The sequence below is a fragment of the Myiozetetes cayanensis genome, unplaced genomic scaffold (assembly GCF_022539395.1).
Source record: "Myiozetetes cayanensis isolate MyiCay16 unplaced genomic scaffold, myiCay2020 scf12, whole genome shotgun sequence".
NCBI classification, from domain to species: domain Eukaryota; kingdom Metazoa; phylum Chordata; class Aves; order Passeriformes; family Tyrannidae; genus Myiozetetes; species Myiozetetes cayanensis.
This window is the reverse complement of record NW_026086826.1, coordinates 24,478,620-24,497,749: the sequence shown is the minus strand read 5'-3', so window position 1 is coordinate 24,497,749 and position 19,130 is coordinate 24,478,620. Positions and strand designations below refer to the sequence as shown.

At 59.3% G+C, this 19,130-nt stretch overlaps 2 protein-coding genes across 7 annotated transcripts; both read left to right on the top strand.

The window, feature by feature from the left end:
* The first annotated feature begins 59 nt into the window (after positions 1-59).
* On the top strand, positions 60-10,844 carry LOC126635469 (flavin-containing monooxygenase 5-like). Of its 5 annotated transcripts, none has more exons than XM_050306779.1 (9): positions 60-215; positions 1,533-1,690; positions 1,904-2,092; positions 2,175-2,337; positions 2,578-2,720; positions 3,137-3,336; positions 3,686-4,035; positions 4,370-4,442; positions 10,148-10,844. In XM_050306779.1, the coding sequence occupies exons 2-9, from the start codon at positions 1,559-1,561 to the stop codon at positions 10,497-10,499; spliced, it is 1,602 nt and encodes a 533-aa protein (XP_050162736.1). In that variant the 5' UTR covers positions 60-215; positions 1,533-1,558; the 3' UTR covers positions 10,500-10,844. The 5 variants fall into 5 exon arrangements, with proteins under 5 accessions (XP_050162736.1, XP_050162737.1, XP_050162738.1 ...); XM_050306780.1 differs by having other exon boundaries at positions 79-215; positions 1,477-1,690; XM_050306781.1 differs by lacking the exon at positions 60-215 and adding an exon at positions 957-1,080.
* Positions 10,845-11,177: 333 nt separating this feature from the next.
* On the top strand, positions 11,178-18,994 carry PRKAB2 (protein kinase AMP-activated non-catalytic subunit beta 2). 2 transcript variants are annotated; one of them, XM_050306788.1, is made up of 8 exons: positions 11,178-11,220; positions 13,775-13,952; positions 14,182-14,348; positions 15,205-15,298; positions 15,850-15,970; positions 17,156-17,289; positions 17,591-17,659; positions 18,072-18,994. In XM_050306788.1, exons 2-8 carry the CDS (start codon positions 13,791-13,793, stop codon positions 18,147-18,149), a joined length of 825 nt encoding a protein of 274 aa, XP_050162745.1. In that variant the 5' UTR covers positions 11,178-11,220; positions 13,775-13,790; the 3' UTR covers positions 18,150-18,994. The 2 variants fall into 2 exon arrangements, with proteins under 2 accessions (XP_050162745.1, XP_050162746.1); XM_050306789.1 differs by lacking the exon at positions 11,178-11,220 and having other exon boundaries at positions 11,937-13,952; positions 15,850-15,964.
* Positions 18,995-19,130: the final 136 nt, after the last annotated feature.

The following is a 19,130-nucleotide window of genomic DNA, read 5'->3' as shown; positions in this document are numbered from 1 at the left end:
AGTGCAACCTCCTGTAGAGAGAAGAGCAAATTTGGAGGCAATCTGCAAAAGGTTTGATAGGATAGCAGTGGGGTTCAGAGGTCTCCTGCACATATCACCCTTGTGCAACCTGGGCAAAGCTTGCAAAAGACTCAGAAGCCAGCTGAGAGCGGAGCGGGGAGAGTAGTACTGCCAGTGCTGCCACACTGCTGTACCCGTGCTGATCCCCCTGCCTGGTAAGATGCTTTCGATGCTTTTTGACGGGCCGGCACAGTGTGTGGGTTGGCAGCTCAGCACCTCTGCCCTGGGCAGAGATCAGCCCTTGCCAACAGCAAGGTACAGAGAGAGCTTTATTAAACTTACTGCAGACATACTGTGAGACTTAGAAGGTTAAAGCCATTTCAGCTGCAGAGCTTGACTCCTCCACAGCCCTGTGCCTTGCTCGTCTCTGGGATGAAGTTCCCTGGACATGGGAGAACAAATTTCCACTGCAGTCCAGAAGGGCTGTCTGGCTGTGAGTGTACTAGGAGTCAGCAGCAAGCTCTGGATCCACGTGGTCTGTGCCTCCTGCTGCCGGGGACAGCCTTTTCCTAGCTGGCCCCACCACCCTGAGCCGCGGCTATAGGGACACTGTGCCAACACGCCCAGCCCAGGGGCACGGGGGGCGTGGGCGATACGCTGCCGAGTGCCACCGGAGCACATAGAACGGCGTGTGCCCTCGGCTACCAGGATAAACAGGGTTGGGCTGATCCATATAATCCCAGAGGTAAAAGGTCAGGGCAGTGTTTGTTCACTCAGCACGCACGCCACGGAGATGGGCTGTGTGTCTGTCTCCCCGCACGGCGCCCGGGACGGCTCCTCATCCCGCTGTCCAGGCTGTAGCGACAGCCGCTCCCGGAACAGCCGAGCAGGCGGCCGGGAGCCAGCCGCCTCCTGGCTTCCTTCCCCTGGCGCCGTGGGAGGAGTGACGGAGGGGGAGGCTCCGCTCACGGCCGCTGCGTACCACAAAGCCAGGCCGCGGTCCGGCCTCACGGCAGAGACCCCCGAGGGGCTCCCCGCCTGCCGCCCGCCTTCCCTGGGCTGCTGCTCCCACAGCCGCAGGTCGGTGGAGGGTGTCCCCGTGGAGGGTGTCCCCGTTGAGGATGTTCCCCGGGAAATGGGTACCGGGGCAGCAGGACGGGCATCACGTCGGGGAAGGAAGAGGGTGAAGGGCAGGCAGAGGGGCTGTCACCCACCTGGGAAGGAGCCATCGGGCTCCATGACAGGGCAAGGCATTCTAGTGTGCCTCCATCGCTGGGACTTGGCATGGGCAGGGAGATTTTCAGGCTGCCCGGCACTCGGTAGCATTTCTCCCCAGGGCATCCAGAGGCAACACTAAGATAGTACAAAACTCAGCAGTGGCCAGTCCCCACATAGGGGGAGAATAGAAGCTGCTTCACAACCCCAGGCAAACTTCGGGGGGGCTGCCTCTCAACTCAGGGCCTCTTTGGTGCACAGGGCCAAAAGTTTGCATAGCTGCACCTCCCAGCCTCACTCTCCGGCACTGTCTCCAGGCAGAGATTCGGTGGTGAAGCCCAACATGGCAAAGAGGGTGGCCATCATCGGCGGGGGCAGCAGCGGGCTGTGTGCCATCAAAGCCTGCCTGCAGGAGGGGCTGGAGCCCGTCTGCTTCGAGAGGAGCCGGGACATCGGAGGCCTTTGGAGGTTTGAGGTAAACCCTGCCAGCCACGTGTTCTGGTGGGGTCAGCACAGTGGCCCCCAGGGATCAGTGGTGTCTGGTGGGGCAGCATGCAGCCAGCCACGGTGGGGTCCTCTGGGTGAGGCTGAGGGCAGGGGCTCCATGTAAAGGAGCAGCACAATCAACCCCAGCCATTCCTCCCCATCAATCCCCTGGCCAGTGCTGAGCCATGCCCTGCTCCCACAGGAGGACCCCGAGGACGGCCGTGCCAGCATCTACCGCTCCGTCATCATCAACACCTCCAAGGAGATGATGTGCTTCAGCGACTTCCCCATCCCCGAGGACTTCCCCAACTACATGCACAACTCCAAGATCATGGAGTACTTCCGCATGTACGCCCAGCACTTTGACCTGCTCCGCCACATCCGCTTCAGGGTGAGAGCTGGGGGACCACGGGGGTGGTGGCAGCGGGGCCAGGGGGCGCAGGGTGACTGACGCCCACTCCCCCTGCACCCAGACCAGCGTGTGCCGCGTGTCCAAGCGCCCCGACTTTGCCGCCACGGGCCAGTGGGAGGTGGTGACGGAGAGCGAGGGGAAGCAGGAGGCGGCTGTCTTTGACGCCGTGCTGGTGTGCAGCGGGCACCACACTGACCCACATCTCCCACTGAACACCTTCCCAGGTACTGCCCTGCTCTGCATGAGGAGACACCCCAGAAAGCTCAGCCATGACAGTCCCTATCCTCCCTGCTGCTTTTCCTCTCAGCCCTAGCATTTCCCTGCCTTGCTTTGACTTCAGGAGTGTTCCCATGCTCCCCAGGAGTGGTTTGGTGGGGTGAGGGAGCATCTCCACTTCAGTCTTTGGGGGACTGATCCTCCAGCCTGGCACCAGGAAGCCAGCCATATCTTCTCCCTGCTCACAGGAATTGAGAAGTTCAGTGGCCGCTACCTCCACAGCCGAGACTACAAGGATCCTCAGGATTTCAGGGACAAGAGGGTCGTTGTTATCGGGATTGGGAATTCGGGGTCAGACCTGGCTGTGGAGATCAGCCAAACGGCCAAGCAGGTGAGAAGCAGGAGAAGGGTCCCAGTGGGCAGGGCAGCCCACCATGGGACACTGCTGGCTCCACAAGGACACCAGGACCAAGGCACTTGCACAGCCACTCCTCTACCCCAGCACTCTCTGTATTTGGCCTTGCTGGCACCTGCCAGTCCCAGCGCCAGGCAGTGGCGGCAGTTGAAAGTCAGTCCCACACGGACCCCAATTTTCTTCCCTGAGCCCCAGACTGAGGCTACCCCTGTGGCACTTCCCTACCTCTCCCTGCTAGATGCCCATCACCAGCTCCCTCTGCCCTCTGGGTCTTTGCCCAGTGTGGCAGCAAGCACAAAGCAGAGTGATCCCAGGGCAAAGACATGTCCCCGCTGGGGCAGCCCGCCAGGACCATCACTGCCTTCAGGAGGTGATGCTTCTTCCTTGTCCAGGTGTTCCTCAGCACCCGCCGGGGTGCGTGGATCTTCAACCGCGTTGGAGATGAGGGCTACCCCATCGACACCGTCTTAACCACCCGCATGAAGGTATTCCTGCAGGAGCTGCTCAGCCCGTCCCTGGCGTGTGACTACATGGAGAAGAAGCTGAACGCCAGGTTCGACCACACGCGTTACGGCCTGAAGCCAAAGCACAGGTATCAGCAAACACTCCCCCTGCCCAGGAGGGACCCTCTGTGTCCAGCCTTCCTTGGCCATTCCACGCTCCCTGTGTCTGGGCTCAGGCCAAGAGGCTCCAGCCCTGGAAACCTGGTTAACAGTTGTGTTGTGCCCAAGCAGTGCTCGAGGGAGCCACCACTGCCCCTTCCAGGGACCCTTAATGGCACCAGTGCAGGGGCAGCTGCTGAGCATCTCTGCAGGACCAGCCCTTTGACAATGAGCATCCCTAGGGATGAGCATCCCCAGAGCAGGGAGCAGTGGCTGGAGCAGGACACAGAACAGAGACACTCCCTCCCCAGTGCTCTAATGGCTCCTTGTACTTTCCAGGGTCCTCCACCAGCATCCAACCATCAACGATGACCTGCCCAACCGCATCATTTCGGGCAGGGTGCAGGTGAAGCCGAACATCCAGGAGTTCACAGAGACATCGGCCATCTTTGAGGATGGCACCAGGGAAGACATTGATGTCGTCGTTTTTGCCACGGGATACAGCTTCTCCTTCCCATTCCTCGAGGGGTGCGTGAAGGTGGTGGAGAACCAGATCCCCCTCTACAAATTCATGTTCCCACCTGACCTGGAGAAACCAACGCTGGCTTTCATCGGCTTCATCCAGCCCCTGGGTGCCATCATGCCCATCTCCGAGCTCCAGTGTCGCTGGGCCACCCGCGTCTTCAAGGGTAAGTGAGGCAAACCTGTCCCGTGGCTGCAGCCTGAGCCTGAAGCCCTGGCGTAGGGGCAGATGGTGCCCAGTCATGTCAGGGAGTCTGTGGCATCCTGGCTGGCAGCCCTCACGGTGAGATGGGCTCTTGCCTGAGAGGGACAGAGACATCCATACCCTGTGTTCCGTGGGCTGCTCCTTCCCATCCCGAGGAGCTCAGACATGCCTCAGGTGCCAGACCACCCGCCATGGTGGTGCCGGCAGGGGCGCAGCACCCAGCCAAGGGCAGCACCACAGAGGCCACCGTGGCCAGCAGGGTGCAGCCCCTCCATGCTGTGGCTCACCTTCCCCAGGTCTGAATGAGCTGCCCCCACGGCACGACATGGAAGCTGACATCAAACAGAAGAAAGAAATGATGGCAAAGCGGTAAGGTCCCCACAGGAACAGGGAGGGGGCTGCTGTGGGCACAGCTGCCCATGGGCACCCATCCTGTGCCATGGCTGCATCCCAGCACATTTGTTCATGCCAAGAGATGTCAGGGATGTGGTTGGCCACACACCCCCAGCCCACCAATCCTTCCCCGTGGTGGTCCATCCAATACTGCCTTGCCAGTGTGCAGGGCATCTGCCAGCTCTGCTGCCAGCACCTGCCCTTCCTCTCCACCCACAGGTACGTGAAGAGCCAGCGGCACACCATCCAGGTGGATTACATCCCCTACATGGATGAGCTCGCCTGCCAGCTGGGGGTCAAGCCCAACCTGCTCACCCTGTTCCTCACGGACCCCAAGCTGGCTCTGGAGGTGGCCTTCGGTCCCTGCACGCCGTACCAGTACCGGCTGCGGGGCCCAGGTGCGTGGGCGGGTGCCAGGGAGGCCATCCTGACTCAGCAGCAGCGCATCATCAAGCCCCTGCAGACGCGGCACGTGGAGGAACATGTCTCGTCCCCTGCTGTGCCCCTCATCTTCAAGGTGCTCGGGGCCGTGGCCATCCTCGTTGCTGTTTTTGCTTACTTTTAAGTGCCCTGCAAGCGTGGGAGGGGAGGGTCTGCAATGTGCCAAGGGGCTGGCTGGTCACCCCTGCCCTACAGCAGTCTGTGCACCCCAGTGCTGGCAGAAACCTTCCCCCTGCCTGGCACGGCCCCACTGTGACCACACCATGAGCTCGGGATGCACAGAACCCCCCCAGCTGCCAAAATAAAGCTTGGACCCCCATGCTGTGCCTCTCCCTGTAGAGCTGCTGCCAGGGACAGAGAAGGAAACCTTCTCCCATGAAGGGTAAAATCCAGTCCCTCTCAGCCAGTGCTCTGGGCTTTTCTGTCCCGTGTAACCCAGCTGTGCCACTGCTGGCATACACACGTGAAAGCTAAGCAGCAAAGGCACTGCACACTTCCTAACTGCATAAATGCATTAAACAGCCAGGCATTGTCCTGTTACTGACAATATCGCGACCCACTGTGTGCCAGGGGAATGCTCATGGGTGTGAATTCGTCGCCGTGCCACTGGCCCACAGCAGTACACACGTACACACCTGTGTGTATCCACAGGAAGACAGCCTCGCTCAGGGTGTGGGACACCGGAGCAGGTCACAGGGTCACAGTTCAGTGCCACCTTCGTCACCTGCACACAGCCCCTCCAGAAGATGGTTGGGTGGGATGGGTATCCAGAGTGGTGTCAGGAGTCTTGGCCACCACACATCTGGGCTGGCATGACCGCCAACCACCTGAGCATCCTCCTAGTTTGTTTTCCATGCTGAAATCTGGAGCACAGCCACATCTCTGCCCTGCCCAGCAAGTCCTGGAGCAGTGCCAGCATCATCAGGTGCTTACAGAATCTAATGAGCCTCCTGGGGAGGGCAAACACGGACAGGGGGAGTGGCAGAATGGTGGGGGGAACCTGTAGATCGTGTCTAGAAGAAACACATCTTATGAAACCCTAGCTGCCCTTGGCCACCCACAGGAAGCACAGGGACAGTCACTCCCAAACTGAGCAGCACTGTGCATCCTCCCTGGTGTAGCCCGCCAGGCTCTGCAACCTGCTCAGTGCCACAGCTTCTCCAGAATCCCTGCCAACACCAGAACGTGGGACATGGCTGCCCAGAGAGTAGCCATCATTGGTGCCGGTGCCTCTGGCCTGTGTGCCCTGAAATGCTGCCTGGATGAGGGGCTGGAGCCCACCTGCTTTGAGAGGAGCAAGGACATCGGGGGCCTCTGGCGCTTCGAGGTAAGGCCCATGCTTGCCAGCCTGCCTCACGGCAGCAGAACGGATGGGACTGGGATGGGTTCTTGGCAGATAGCGAAGCACCACTCCCCTGCTTTGCAAGCGCGTGCCAGGCAGATTTCCAAGGTGAACAACAGGAAAGTAAAACAACTTGGCAGCAGAAGGTCCCCGTGGTGCCAGCTGGTGTGCTGGGCACATGGGACCCATCTCCTTCCCACCAGCAGCAGCACAGACCCTCTCCAAGGACCTCATCCCAGGGCTTGCTCCCCCAGCTCAGCCTTCTTCCTTCCCATCCCTCCCTTCCTGGTCTCATCCACCTCTTGCTCTGCTGATTTGCTCTTGGTCCCCTCCAGCCCTTTCCCACCTCTCGTTGTCCTATCTGACCCTACTGTCTGTTCCAGCCTCTGTCCTTCCCAGCCCTTCCCTGGAATCACTTTTACTCCCATCCCTGCTCACCCACACAGAGGCACCAAGTGCTGCCTCCTCTGTGCCTTGGCTCTCCCTTTCTCAGGGAAAGCACCAGAGCTTGTTTCTGCACCCACCTAATAAGGCTGTTGACTTCCCTCGTGGACCCACCAACAAGAATACCAGTGCTCCCACCGTGCCCTGATATGCGGGTGGGAGAGGCCGGGGGGACACACATGGGCACCACACCAGTGTGGGGTTGGGAGAGGCCGGGGGGACACACATGGGCACCACACCAGTGTGGGGTTGGGAGTGGCTCAGTCACAGCCTGCTGGTCCTGCCCATGATGGGTCAGGAATGGGACTGGTGTGGCAGAGCCAGGGAAGCAGCATCCAGCTGCTAAGGCACAGACCTGGCAAGCAGAAGCAGCCACCCAGCAGGAAGCACCGGAGCTGGCTCCACAACCGGCAAGACCTGATGTGGCAGCTGCGGCAGTGACGCCACAGGCAAGTTTGGGAATGCATCACCTCATAGGGGCAAGGAGTGGGGAAACTGAGGCACGAGACCACCATGACCTGCTGTCACTACTGCCTGGTTGTCACCAACCCAGAGCTTCCTCTTCCCCATTTTTGAGGCGGGTGGTCTCACTCGTGGGAGACTGCAGGGATGGGTGCTACAATCACCTGTGGCCTAATCCAGCATTCATAGGCACAGGGATGTGCCAGGCAGGGCGGGTAGGTGGCCCTGCAGTCCCTGGCCAGCGCTGAGCCGCGACCCACTTCCACAGGAGGACCCTGAGGACGGCCGTGCCAGCATCTACCGCTCCGTCATCATCAACACCTCCAAGGAGATGATGTGCTTCAGTGACTTCCCCATCCCCGAGGACTTCCCCAACTACATGCACAACTCCAAGATCATGGAGTACTTCCGCATGTACGCCCAGCACTTTGACCTGCTCCGCCACATCCGCTTCAGGGTGAGAGCTGGGGGGCCACAGGGGTGGTGGCAGCGGGGCCAGGGGCGCAGGGTGACTGACGCCCACTCCCCCTGCACCCAGACCAGCGTGTGCCGCGTGTCCAAGCGCCCCGACTTTGCTGCCACGGGCCAGTGGGAGGTGGTGACGGAGAGCGAGGGGAAGCAGGAGGCGGCTGTCTTCAACGCCGTGCTGGTGTGCAGCGGGCACCACACTGACCCACATCTCCCACTGAACACCTTCCCAGGTACTGCCCCACAGGCTGCTTGCCTGGTCCTTGACATCCCTGGGACCACCCTCCTCTCCAGTTCAGCCTCCACCCTGCTCTGGGTGCTACCAAAAATGCCTCTGAAGTTTAACACACCAGGTGGGATTGCTTGAGCACCCAGAGCATCCTGCTGGCAGATGTCACTGCTGCCAGTGTACCTCCTCCACCAGAGACAGGCTCCCTCTCCACACTGCTGGCCAAGCACATGCTGGGCTCTCCAGGTCCTCACCAAGCTTAAGAGCTCGGTACTCATGCTGGCCTTCTCCTTTGGGTGCCAGACAAAAATACCTGGAAAGCTTTCAGCTGTGGAGACCCTCTTTGGCTGGGGAACAGGCTGGAGGACACCATCACCAGGGTCTGGTGATATGGCACAAACCCCAGCTGCTGCTCTAGTCTCAGTACATGGCACCAGACAGGAACCACAGGAGGATTTTGGTATGGAAGCACAAAAGTATCCAGTTCAAGCCCTGCTCCAAGTTATGCTAGCCCCAAAGCCAGAGTAGGATTCTCAGGGCCACACTGAGAAACTCCAAGGCTGGAGATGCCACCGCCTTTCTGGGCACTACCCCAGGGCTAGTCCCAGCCTGTTCCCAAAATACAGCACCAATCTGATCAGGGGGCCACCACTCTCCTGCCCCACATCCCAGCCCAGTATGGCTTCCCTCTCTCTTCCAGGGCTGAAAAAGTTTGAGGGCTGGTACCTGCACAGCCGGGACTACAAGAGCCCACAGCCCTTTTTGGGAAAGCGGGTGGTCGTGGTTGGCATCGGGAATTCAGGCGTCGATATCGCAGTGGAGCTGAGCCAAACAGCCAAACAGGTCTGCTGGGACAGCCAACAGGGATGGGGTGCTTATTATTCAGACCCTGATATGGGAGAGCACCCATCCTCCCCCCACCAACCCCTGTGGACTCCCTCCAGCACCAGCCACAAGCACCACGTTCCCTCTCAGTGGTGGTGTCTACTGTGGTCCCAGCAGCTGTGCTGGCATCCCTGTACCTGGAGCAAGGTCTCAGGATGGTCTCAGGATGCTGCCATCTTTGTTCTCCTTTCTCCCAGGTTTTCCTCAGCACCAAGCGTGGGACCTGGGTGCTACACCGGGTGGCGGACAGCGGGTACCCCTTTGACTTCAGCAACATCAGCCGCTTCAAGCAGCTCCACCTGAGCCTGCTGCCTCAAAACATCACCAATTCTTTCATGGAGAGGAAGCTGAACGCCCGCTTTGACCACACACTCTACGGCCTCAAGCCCCAGCACAGGTGAGTGCCCTGGCAGCACTCCAGGTACCTGTCCCAGCAATGCCCATCCTGCTGCCCGTCCCACTACCCAAGCCCATACAAGGTCTGTCTGTGCCTTCCAGGATCTTTGACCAGCACCCGACCGTCAACGACGACCTGCCCAACCGCATCATTTCGGGCAGGGTGCGGGTGAAGCCGAACATCCAGGAGTTCACGGAGACATCGGCCATCTTTGAGGATGGCACCAGGGAAGACATTGATGTCGTCGTCTTCGCCACGGGATACAGCTTCTCCTTCCCATTCCTCGAGGGGTGCGTGAAGGTGGTGGAGAACCAGATCCCCCTCTACAAATTCATGTTCCCCCCTGAGCTGGAAAAGCCAACGCTGGCTTTCATTGGCCTCATCCAGCCCCTGGGTGCCATCATGCCCATCTCCGAGCTCCAGTGTCGCTGGGCCACACAAGTTTTCAAGGGTAAGTCAGGAACTTTGGGGAGATGCAGCCAGGTTTCCCTAGCCACAACAAGAACGAGGTGTTCAGCTGGTGGCATCCCCTCACATGCTGCCTCCCCACACTCACCTTTTTATCGTCCTTTTGCTTCTTCACAAGGACAAAAACCGGCATTGTATTTTGCAACAAGTCTTGCACTGATTGTCTCTTGTGGGGGCCACTAATAGGTCCTGTTGCCTGCAAACCACCTTCTCCCTTTCCTTTCCAACCATTACTTTCTTTGCCCATGCCTCCCACGTTGCTCTTGAGGTGGCGGCACTTCCCCAAAGCCCCAAAGGCTTACATGTGCAAGCAGAGGCCTGGTTGAGCCATGCAGACAGCCGTAGGAGCACAGCCCTCCCTCCAGCTACAGCCTCCTCCTCCCCAGGGCTGAAGGACCTGCCGCCACTTGCCAACATGCTGGCTGAGATCACACGGACCAAGGACCAAATGGCCAAGCGGTAAGGACCCTGCACAGCATCACCTCTGCCACCCTTACCCCCGTGCCCATGTGCCAAACCCGCCTGCCCTTCCTCCCCGCCCACAGGTACGTGAAGAGCCAGCGGCACACCATCCAGGTGGATTACATCCCCTACATGGATGAGCTCGCCTGCCAGCTGGGGGTCAAGCCCAACCTGCTCACCCTGTTCCTCACGGACCCCAAGCTGGCTCTGGAGGTGGCCTTCGGTCCCTGCACGCCGTACCAGTACCGGCTGCGGGGCCCGGGTGCGTGGGCGGGTGCCAGGGAGGCCATCCTGACCCAGCGGCAGCGTGTGGTCAGAGCCCTGCAGCCCCGGGGCAGCGCCCGCCCCGGCGCCCTGCCCCGCATCCTCACTGTCCTCTTCGGCATCCTCGGCGTGGTTGCGGCCATCCTCGCCTACGGCTCGCGCTCTCCTTAGCCTAAAGTGAAGGAGACAGCGGGGTCGTCCCGGCAATCTTTTCCTTTTCCTTTGGGCATGTGTCTGTTGCCCCTTGCTAGGTGTGCCGCCCGCGCCCGGAGGCACGGAGGGAGTCTTTCCTTGAAGGTGCAGCCCGGTCTGTCCCGTCTTCCTGCTGTGCCAGGGATATGCACGTCCTGGTCGCGGGCTGCTCTGAGGACGGGGATCACTTCCCTCTCCTAAATCCCGGCCCGGCAGCACCACAAGCTGTGTCTGCGGGTTAGGTCACGCTGAGGTGGTGGGAAACTGGGAACGCGCCTCAGGAAAAGGACAATAAAGCTTGTCTCTATGCCGAGGGGGACCACGGACCACACTGCTTGGCTGTCTCAGTCTGTGGGGTCGATCCTGAGGCGTCTGCCCAGCCCAGGAGCAGCACCCCGCCTGCTCGCTCCCCGCAGCCCCCCGAACATCCCCGGCACCGGCACCGCCCTGCCCTCAGCAGACATGGCCGCCGGCGGGGGTGAAGCCGTGCGGCCCCGCGCCCGCCCGCCCGCGCGCCATTAGCGACAACGGGCCGGCCGCCCTCAGCAAACATGGCGGGTGCCCGGCGGCGGGGCCGCGGGTCCGGGGCGGGGCGCGGCCGCGGAGCGGGGCGGGGCGGGCCAGAGCGCCCCGCAGCGGCCGGCGGGGGTGGCGCCATCTTGGACGGAGGCGGAGAGCGGGGCGGCGGCGGCGGCGGCAGGTGGGGTTGGGCCGCGGCCGGGCCCGGGGGCGGCGGGGTGTCCCGGGTGGGTGGCGGTGAGGGTGGCGGCTGGCGGGCGCCGCCGCGGGGGGCGGTGGGCCGGGCGTGGCCGTGCGGTGTAGCGGTCTAGGGGTGTGGTGGTGTCCCGGAGCCCGCACCGGTGCAGACTCCGGCTCGCAGCCCCTCGGGAGGGCCCCGTCCCTGCCGGTGCGTCCCGCTCTTCCCGTGGGCCACGGCAGAGCCGCGGGTGGTTTGGCCGAACCCGCCGTGGCAGCCCCGCCACTGCCCCAGCCCTGCCTGCTCGGAGGGAGATTTTCCTCCCCCGCTTTCCCAGCTCATCCCCTTAACCTTACGGCAACCTCAGGAGGAGGGAGAGCCCGGGCGGATCGGGCTCCCCCGGGCCACGGCAGCGCCGGGAGGTGCCGTCCCGGCGGGATGCCGGGCAGAGACCCACGTCCCTGTGCACAGACCCCTCGTGTGCCGCACAGGGCTTCCCGGTGCGGGGCACCGGCCGGGGAGGAGAGGCAGCGAGCGGGACAGATCCCGGCGGGAATTGGTGTATTTCGCTTGTCGTTTTCGGAGTGGGGAGGTGGGGCTGGCTGGAGCCGAAGGAGCCTTGCGGTGGGGCAGGCAGGCACCCTCCTCGCTGCGGCTGCGGCTGGCAGGGGCTCGCTGCCAAACTGGGAGCCGATGCGCCGAGACGCCGCGGAGCTTTGCTTGGGCTCTGGTGTGGGCAGCGCGGCCATCTGTGACTCGGACGTACCAGTGTCACACCATCACAGCGTGCCGTGCTACAAGGGCTGGTCTGGGTGCAGCTGCAAGGAGGGTTTGAGCTGTAGAAGTTGATTCAGCAAAGCCACATACCACACAGGCTGCTGTCCCAGCACAAGCAGGGTGCCTGTGTGTTCGATGCAGGGGATTCAGATGGCACACACCAGAAAGGAGCCACCGGTTGGGATAAACCTCAGGAGGTGTTTGGAGAGCATGACCTGTTAGGGACAGAGGGACTGGATCCCTTTTAGAGAAGAGAAACAGAAGCTTCAGATCTGTTAACACCTTCATGTATCTCCCAAGTCTGTCCTGGTACAAGAGAATGTTCGACCTTTCCTGCCTTCCTCCCTGTAGATAAGAAGTGAGGGATCCTTAGTGGAGGTACTGGGGAGGAAACTCCTCAACAACGGGTTAGTGGCACAGGGGCAGTTTTTGTGAAGAGCTGGCTGAGCCTCCTCAGAGCAGAGGGGGAAAATGTCAGAGCAAGAGGTGCAGCTCCCCTGACCTGGATCATCAGATACACTTGATCTGCACTGAGAAGGGTGAAGGTGTGGGTTAACTGCCCTCTTGAGCTGCCTTTTAGCCTTCAGGATTTAAGAAATACTTCAGTAATTGCTTTGTAATGTTCTAAAGCCTGGCTTTGGCTGGCAGCCTTGCCTGGCACCCTTCGTATAACTTGATCTTCTAAACAAACCTCCAAATGTCGCAAGTGAGCACATGAAGCAAGGCTGGCTATCCCCTTGCCTTGTTCCACAGAGCCCACAGTAGGCTGAAAGCTGCAAAATAAGCCTGGAAAGCAGGCAAGAGCCCCAATCCATCTCAGCCCTTGAGAACTGGGTAAGGCCTGAAGAGTCCTGCGTAGTTTGCGGTGCCTTTGTTGTTTGTTCCAAGAGGTGTGTAGTTGTTTGTGGCTTGGTCAGTTGTTCTGTTTTGCTTTCTCTGAGATGGGTGAGATTTGGGATGGAGGCCCATCTCCAGCTGCAGAGGGACGCTGAGGTGGCTGGGGCTGCCCTTCCCTCATTGCGTGCCTCCAGACAGCCAGGCAGATGCCGGAGTGCTCGCGGCGGTGCCGCTGGTTCAGTCACAACAAGCGGACCTCCTCGCTGTGCTGTGCTGCAGCTGACACTGTGGCTTGCCTGGTGAATCATAAGTGAGTGCTGCTGAGAGCTGAGCTTTTTGCAGACAGCACAACATTAGCCCCACTCCTTGGACAAGCTCCAGCTTGGGCGATTCCACTCGGACACTTTAAATGCTCCCTGTCATCTTTGCCAGGCACAAGACTCTGCTCTTCTGCCTGTGAGCTCTTGGAGACTTGTGGGGAGCTGTAAAACAGCTGCTACTTTCACTCTCTGGTTGTTTTCTGGCTGGATGTAGGGGATTTGTCTGTAGAGCCTGACTGGGGGACTGTGAAAGAGGCTCTGTTAATGCCAAACAATGATTTGCCAATAAAGGTTGCCTTTATTTTTCCCATCAGCCCCTCAACTCTACTGGCTGCCGAGGGCTGATGTGGAGCATAGGTGAATTAGTATTGTTTTTGGAGTCTTAATTATTACCAGCTTAACTAGAGTGACAGTTCTTAAGGATACGGCTATAATTAATTCAAGCTGTCTTGTTTGTTGAGCATTCAGCTCCCAAACTTGGTAGTGGGAATGAACTTGGGGCCTTTTTTAGGATTGCTGTCCATCTCCGCTGGCAAAGAGCATTGGGAAATGGCGCCTTTGCTCCTCTCTTCACTGCCAGAGCCCATGTGCACAGGTACAGTGTTGTTCTCTCTCCCCCACAGGGGCTGCTGAGCTGTCATGGGGAACACCACCAGCGAGCGAGTGTCCGGGGAGCGCCATGGCTCCAAGTCCCACCGCTCAGACGGCTCCGGTGCCTCCCACCCCACCAAGGAGCACCCGCACAAGATCATGGTGGGCAGCACCGATGACCCCAGTGTTTTCAGCTCCCATGACTCCAAGGTAGGGGCTGGCCGCTCCCTTCCCTGTCTCTGCTCTGCAGCTTCAGCTCACTGTCTGTGCGGGGCTGCGCTCCCAGCCTCGCGAGGGGTTTGTGGGGAGCTGGGAGGCTGGAGGAGCTCTGCAGTGCTCCTGTCTGGGATGTGCAGGCGTGGTGGTAGAGGCCAGGGGGAAGTGAATGTGTTCATAGTTGTCTTCGTGTCTTAGTCAGGCTCTGGTTTTCTTTGCTCAGATTCCTGGGGACAAGGAGTTTGTGTCATGGCAGCCAGATCTAGAGGAGTCGGTGAAACCATCCCAACAGGCTCGTCCAACTGTCATCCGCTGGGCCGATGGAGGCAAAGAGGTCTTCATCTCTGGATCCTTCAACAACTGGAGCACCAAGATCCCACTCATCAAGAGGTAGCCAGTCCTTCAGGTCACTCTATATGCTCCTCTGCTCCATTGCAGGGAATGTTTTCCCTTCTCTATGCTGGTCACTGTTCCCTTTGCTCACCTGGCTTTTCCCGTTCATCCAAGCTGGGAGTCTGAGCACATATATATAGTCAGCTCCTTCCCTGATGGTCCTGCAGGGACTGTGGGAAGTTGTGAAACAGAGGGACAGGATGGGATAGGCCACTGTGCTTGCCCAGCTGTGTGTCATGCAGGAGTCAGTCCTGGCAGCAGAGCCCTGCCCAGGTATGCAGCAGTGCTCTGAAAGCTGCCAGCTCTCCCCTTGGCTGTTGCTTTTCCCCATGCCTAGTTGTATTGCTGCCAGTGGGGTTGGTTGGTTGTCCCTCACATGTCTTTCTGCCCTAATGATGTTCTTGCTGTTCTGCAGCAAGTCTGTGATTTACATGGAAGCTCTGTGTAGGACTCCTAGCAATTCTTCCAGAATTGCAGACTTCACAAACAGAGCTGCCTCACTTGCTCTCGTCCTGCCATGCCAGCACAGGTCCAGGAGCTTTGCCCATGCATCCTCCCCAGTGTGCCTTGCACAGGGTGCCTGTCATATCCAGTGTCTCTGGGCTTGGATGGCTGGACTGCCTCCTCCTCTCCTTGCAGCTGGGCTCCCAGGAGTTTGAGCCATGCTAGTGCTTGGAATGCTCGTGCCGGTTGTGGCCGTGCCTCAGGTCACTGACGATGAGCAAGCCTAGCCCTACATGAAGATGTTGGGGTGGGAGGGGCTGGGCAGTGCCGATTCCTGGGGCCCCGTGGAAGTGCAGCATCCAGAGCATCAACAGGGTAATGCTGATGCACATCTTTTCTCTCTGCGCAGCCACAACGACTTCGTTGCTATCCTGGATCTCCCAGAAGGAGAGCACCAGTACAAATTTTTTGTGGATGGCCAGTGGGTCCATGACCCCTCTGAGGTAACACTCAATGCTTTATCCCTACAGATATTGTCTTCTTCAGGGAACTAGACAGGATGTAACTGCACCAGAGAGGGAACAGGAAGAAGAGGAGATCATCTGCCAAATTAAAAGGGACACCTCCACCCCCTGAGTTCTGTCAGAGGCTGGTTCCTCTGGACTTAGTCATGCTTTATGGGGAAGCATTGGGAAGGGGCAGGGAAATTCCAGAAAGCCTTTAAATCCCATAGAGAATTTGTCTACGTGGGAAGATTGGCCGTGGGGTCATCACTCACTTGCAGGTTCTCCAAACTGAATCATGCAGTAGCAGCATGGCAAGGAGAACACACCCATGTAACAGGATGGAGGATGAAAATAGGAGGTGATGTAGGAGCCTAGGAGTAAAGGGAAATCCTCCCAGGGTAAACAAGCACAGAGCAGAGCTAGACACCAACCACATGTGCCCTGAGGTAGCGAAGCGAAGACAGCTTGGGCTGGGAGGATCTGGGAAGCCTTGAGTGTGCTTCGTTTGGAGGTGAACACAGGAAGATTCTTACCTCAGTTCTCTGCAGCCCGTGGTCACCAGCCAGATGGGGACGATTAACAACCTAATCCACGTCAAGAAGTCTGACTTCGAGGTGTTCGATGCATTGAAGGTGGATTCCCTGGAGAGCTCAGAAACCTCAGGTCGGGGTGAGTTTTGTGGCATTACAGCTTTGCATGTGCTGCTTTCCACCTCCTCTGCTTTGAGACTTGCTGCTCTGGGGTGAACAGACCCCCTGGGCAGAGGTGTGAGCCTGCATTCAGGATGAATAGTGTTTGGCACCATGTCCTCAGCAACCCACAGCTGAGGCCTCGTCTCTCTGGAGGGGTTGTGCTGGTGTAACTTGTTCTGTGCTAGCACCGGAGCAGAGCCGGCTGAGGGAGCCGTTTTGGACTGGTGAACACTGGGAACATCAGCCCTGTCTGTCTGAGCAACTGTAAGTCATCTGATCCAGGGTACAAGCTAGGTGAGAGCAGGATCCAGGTTATTTTCAGCAGCTGCTCTTGGTTTTCATGCCAAGGTAATTTGTACTAGTGGTAGCATGTTGCAGACCTCCCTCTCTGTTTGTGTTACAGCAGCAGGTTAGGTTACCACGCAGGCACCGGCAGTGCTGGCTTGGTGTGTAATGCTGGCAGGCAGCTCAGTCGTGTGTTGGGCCCTGATACAACCCCATCTCAGATACAGCTCAGCTCCATGTCCTTTCCCAGCCCGGGCAAGTGGCACTTTGCTGGAGAGAAGCCAGCAGGCAGCAGCAGCTCAGAGAGATGGAGCCCTTCTGGGTGCTGGCTGTTCCAAAATTATCGGATCAGATACAGCTGGGAGATGCGGCCAGTCCAGCTTCCAGTGACCACAAGCTCCTGTGGTCCCTCCCATGTGTGGAGCAGCTGCTCAGTCTAGAGTTTCCATTTGCTTTTCCTGGACCCCCTCATCAGGCAGTCCTGCAGTACAAAGAGCATGCAGGCAAACTGATCCCTGTGTCCCTGCTGCCAAGGGTACAGCCCTGGGACAAACCAGCTGCTTCCTGTGGGAGAGGGACCTGGCTGGGCCGAGAACATGTGCAGGGCTCTTGAGGTGGGTACCACAGGGTGCTTGTGCTGTGTCAGTGCATGGACCAGCTTACAGCCCTGCTTGATAATGCCCAGGGCTCACTTGGCTGCTTTTTCTGCTGTGAAAAGGCTTAACTGTTGCTAAAGGATAGATACCTGGCCATGGCTTGTGGAAGATATTTGTGCCTGAAAGGTCCTGCTGGGTCCTTCTCAGCTTCTGGGATATTGTTCTGTGCTCTTCCATCCTGCTTTACCCATTTCACGTCTCCTCCTTTCTCTTCTCTCCAGACTTATCAAGCTCACCACCTGGACCTTACGGCCAAGAGATGTACGTATACCGGCCTGAGGAGCGCTTCAAATCCCCACCCATCCTCCCGCCTCACCTCCTCCAGGTCATCCTGAACAAGGACACCAATATCTCGGTGTGTACCAGCACAGTGCCCACACGGAGAGCTGCACTGGGGGCGGAAGGGAAGTCCTGTCTGCAGGGAGCCTGATCTCCCCTTGGCTGGGGCCTGGCCTTTGGCATTTCCTAGGAAAAGCATCACTTTTCCCATTAGCCACGCTGATTTGTTCTCCTGGTGCTTAGCTGAGCTCTGTTCCTGTTCAGAACAGCCAGAGGCACCAGCAGGCTCAAGCTGCCTGAGGCAGCAGCTCCCTGTGCTGGCTAGGGCTGGGAGATCAGGGCTCTGCTGTTCCCTTGTGACACTTCTCTCCTCCTAGTGTGACCCAGCACTCCTGCCTGAACCCAACCACGTCATGCTCAATCACCTCTACGCGCTCTCCATCAAGGTAAGCGCAGGTCCCACTTGGCTGCTGGGTGAGGGAATGGGAGCTGCTGTGGCTTCCAGGAGTCTGCAGCACCTGCAGGGAACAGAACCTGGACAGCTGGGGTGGAAATGGGACCAGAGGACCCACACAAGGGCAGCATGGCTGCCCACTGAAGTGTGGCACATGCAGGGGTGGAGGTTGTGGCTTCCCTGCAATTCCCTTCAACTGCCTACCTGCACCATGGTGGAGCTGAGCAGCCCCATACCAGCCCCTCTGCCCTGGCATCCTGTTGTGCATTGGATGTGTCTCACAGGCTGTGAGACTCGGGACAGCAGGGATGGGCTGGGGCAGCTCCCTGAGCCCCCAGAGCCCTGTTCCCAAGGGCTGTCCCGGGAGTGCCACGGTGCCCCCGCTGACACTGTGCCTCTCGCAGGACGGCGTGATGGTGCTCAGCGCCACGCACCGCTACAAGAAGAAGTATGTCACCACGCTGCTGTACAAGCCCATCTGAGCCAGGGCCTCGCCCACCCTCCACGCAGGACACGAAACGCCGCTTTGTCTGCACACACTGGGCCACGGGACTGTGTGAGAACTGGCCGCTGGCTCCAGCCTCAAACCTGGCAGGGACACAGGCCCTGGCGATGAGCCCAGGGCCGCTGGGGCCTGTGACACTGTCTCATCCTACTGGCGTGGTTTGATTTAGCCCTTGGTTTCCGCCCACCTGCAGCTCCCCTAGGCTTCTGTGAGTCTCTGGGACCACTTTGCTGCTCACCAGAACAGCCTTTTCTCACGCCCAACACGGAAAGGGCTTCACCCTGCCTGTCTTCTCCAGCCTGCAAGGGCCTCAAGGTGATCCTAGCACTGCCCTCAGCCCAGGCCTCCAGGAACGTGTCCTACCTGCTGAAGGTTGCTCTGCTGTCTTGGTCTTGAGTTTCCAAAGGCCACTTTGATCACGAGGGGCTCTGTGACACTCCAGCCTGCTACCAGCCCCTGTCCCACAGCCCTGACTGTGGGGCTGTTCCCCAGCTTTGAGGAGGGCTCTCAGCTCTGGAGCCCCAGCCCCCTGCCAGGTTCAGCGTCGAGCCAGCAGGATGGAAGGTACAGCCGGACACAGCCACGCTTACCTGTCACTGGGACAGCACCGTCAAGGACTGACTGCTCTGTCCCCAACACTCAGTGCTTCTATGGGACAGAGCTGACTTCATCTCAGCCAGAGGGGCACTGGCACATGCCCACGCTGAAGGGGTCTGGGGAGAGCAGAGCCGGGCAGGCACCCCAGGACCCCGGCTGCACCGCCTGCTGCCGCAGCAGTGCCACGGGACAGGGATTTCTCTATTTATTACAGTATTTATTGTTCTCGGTGCTGCTTGCCTGGTGTTGGAGGGGGGCTCTGAAACAGCGAGAGCAGGAAAGGCAGCACCCAATGGGGCACAGAGCTGCCCTAGGGGTGCTGGGGTGGGGCACAGAGCCACCCCCTTGGGGCCAGCTGGTG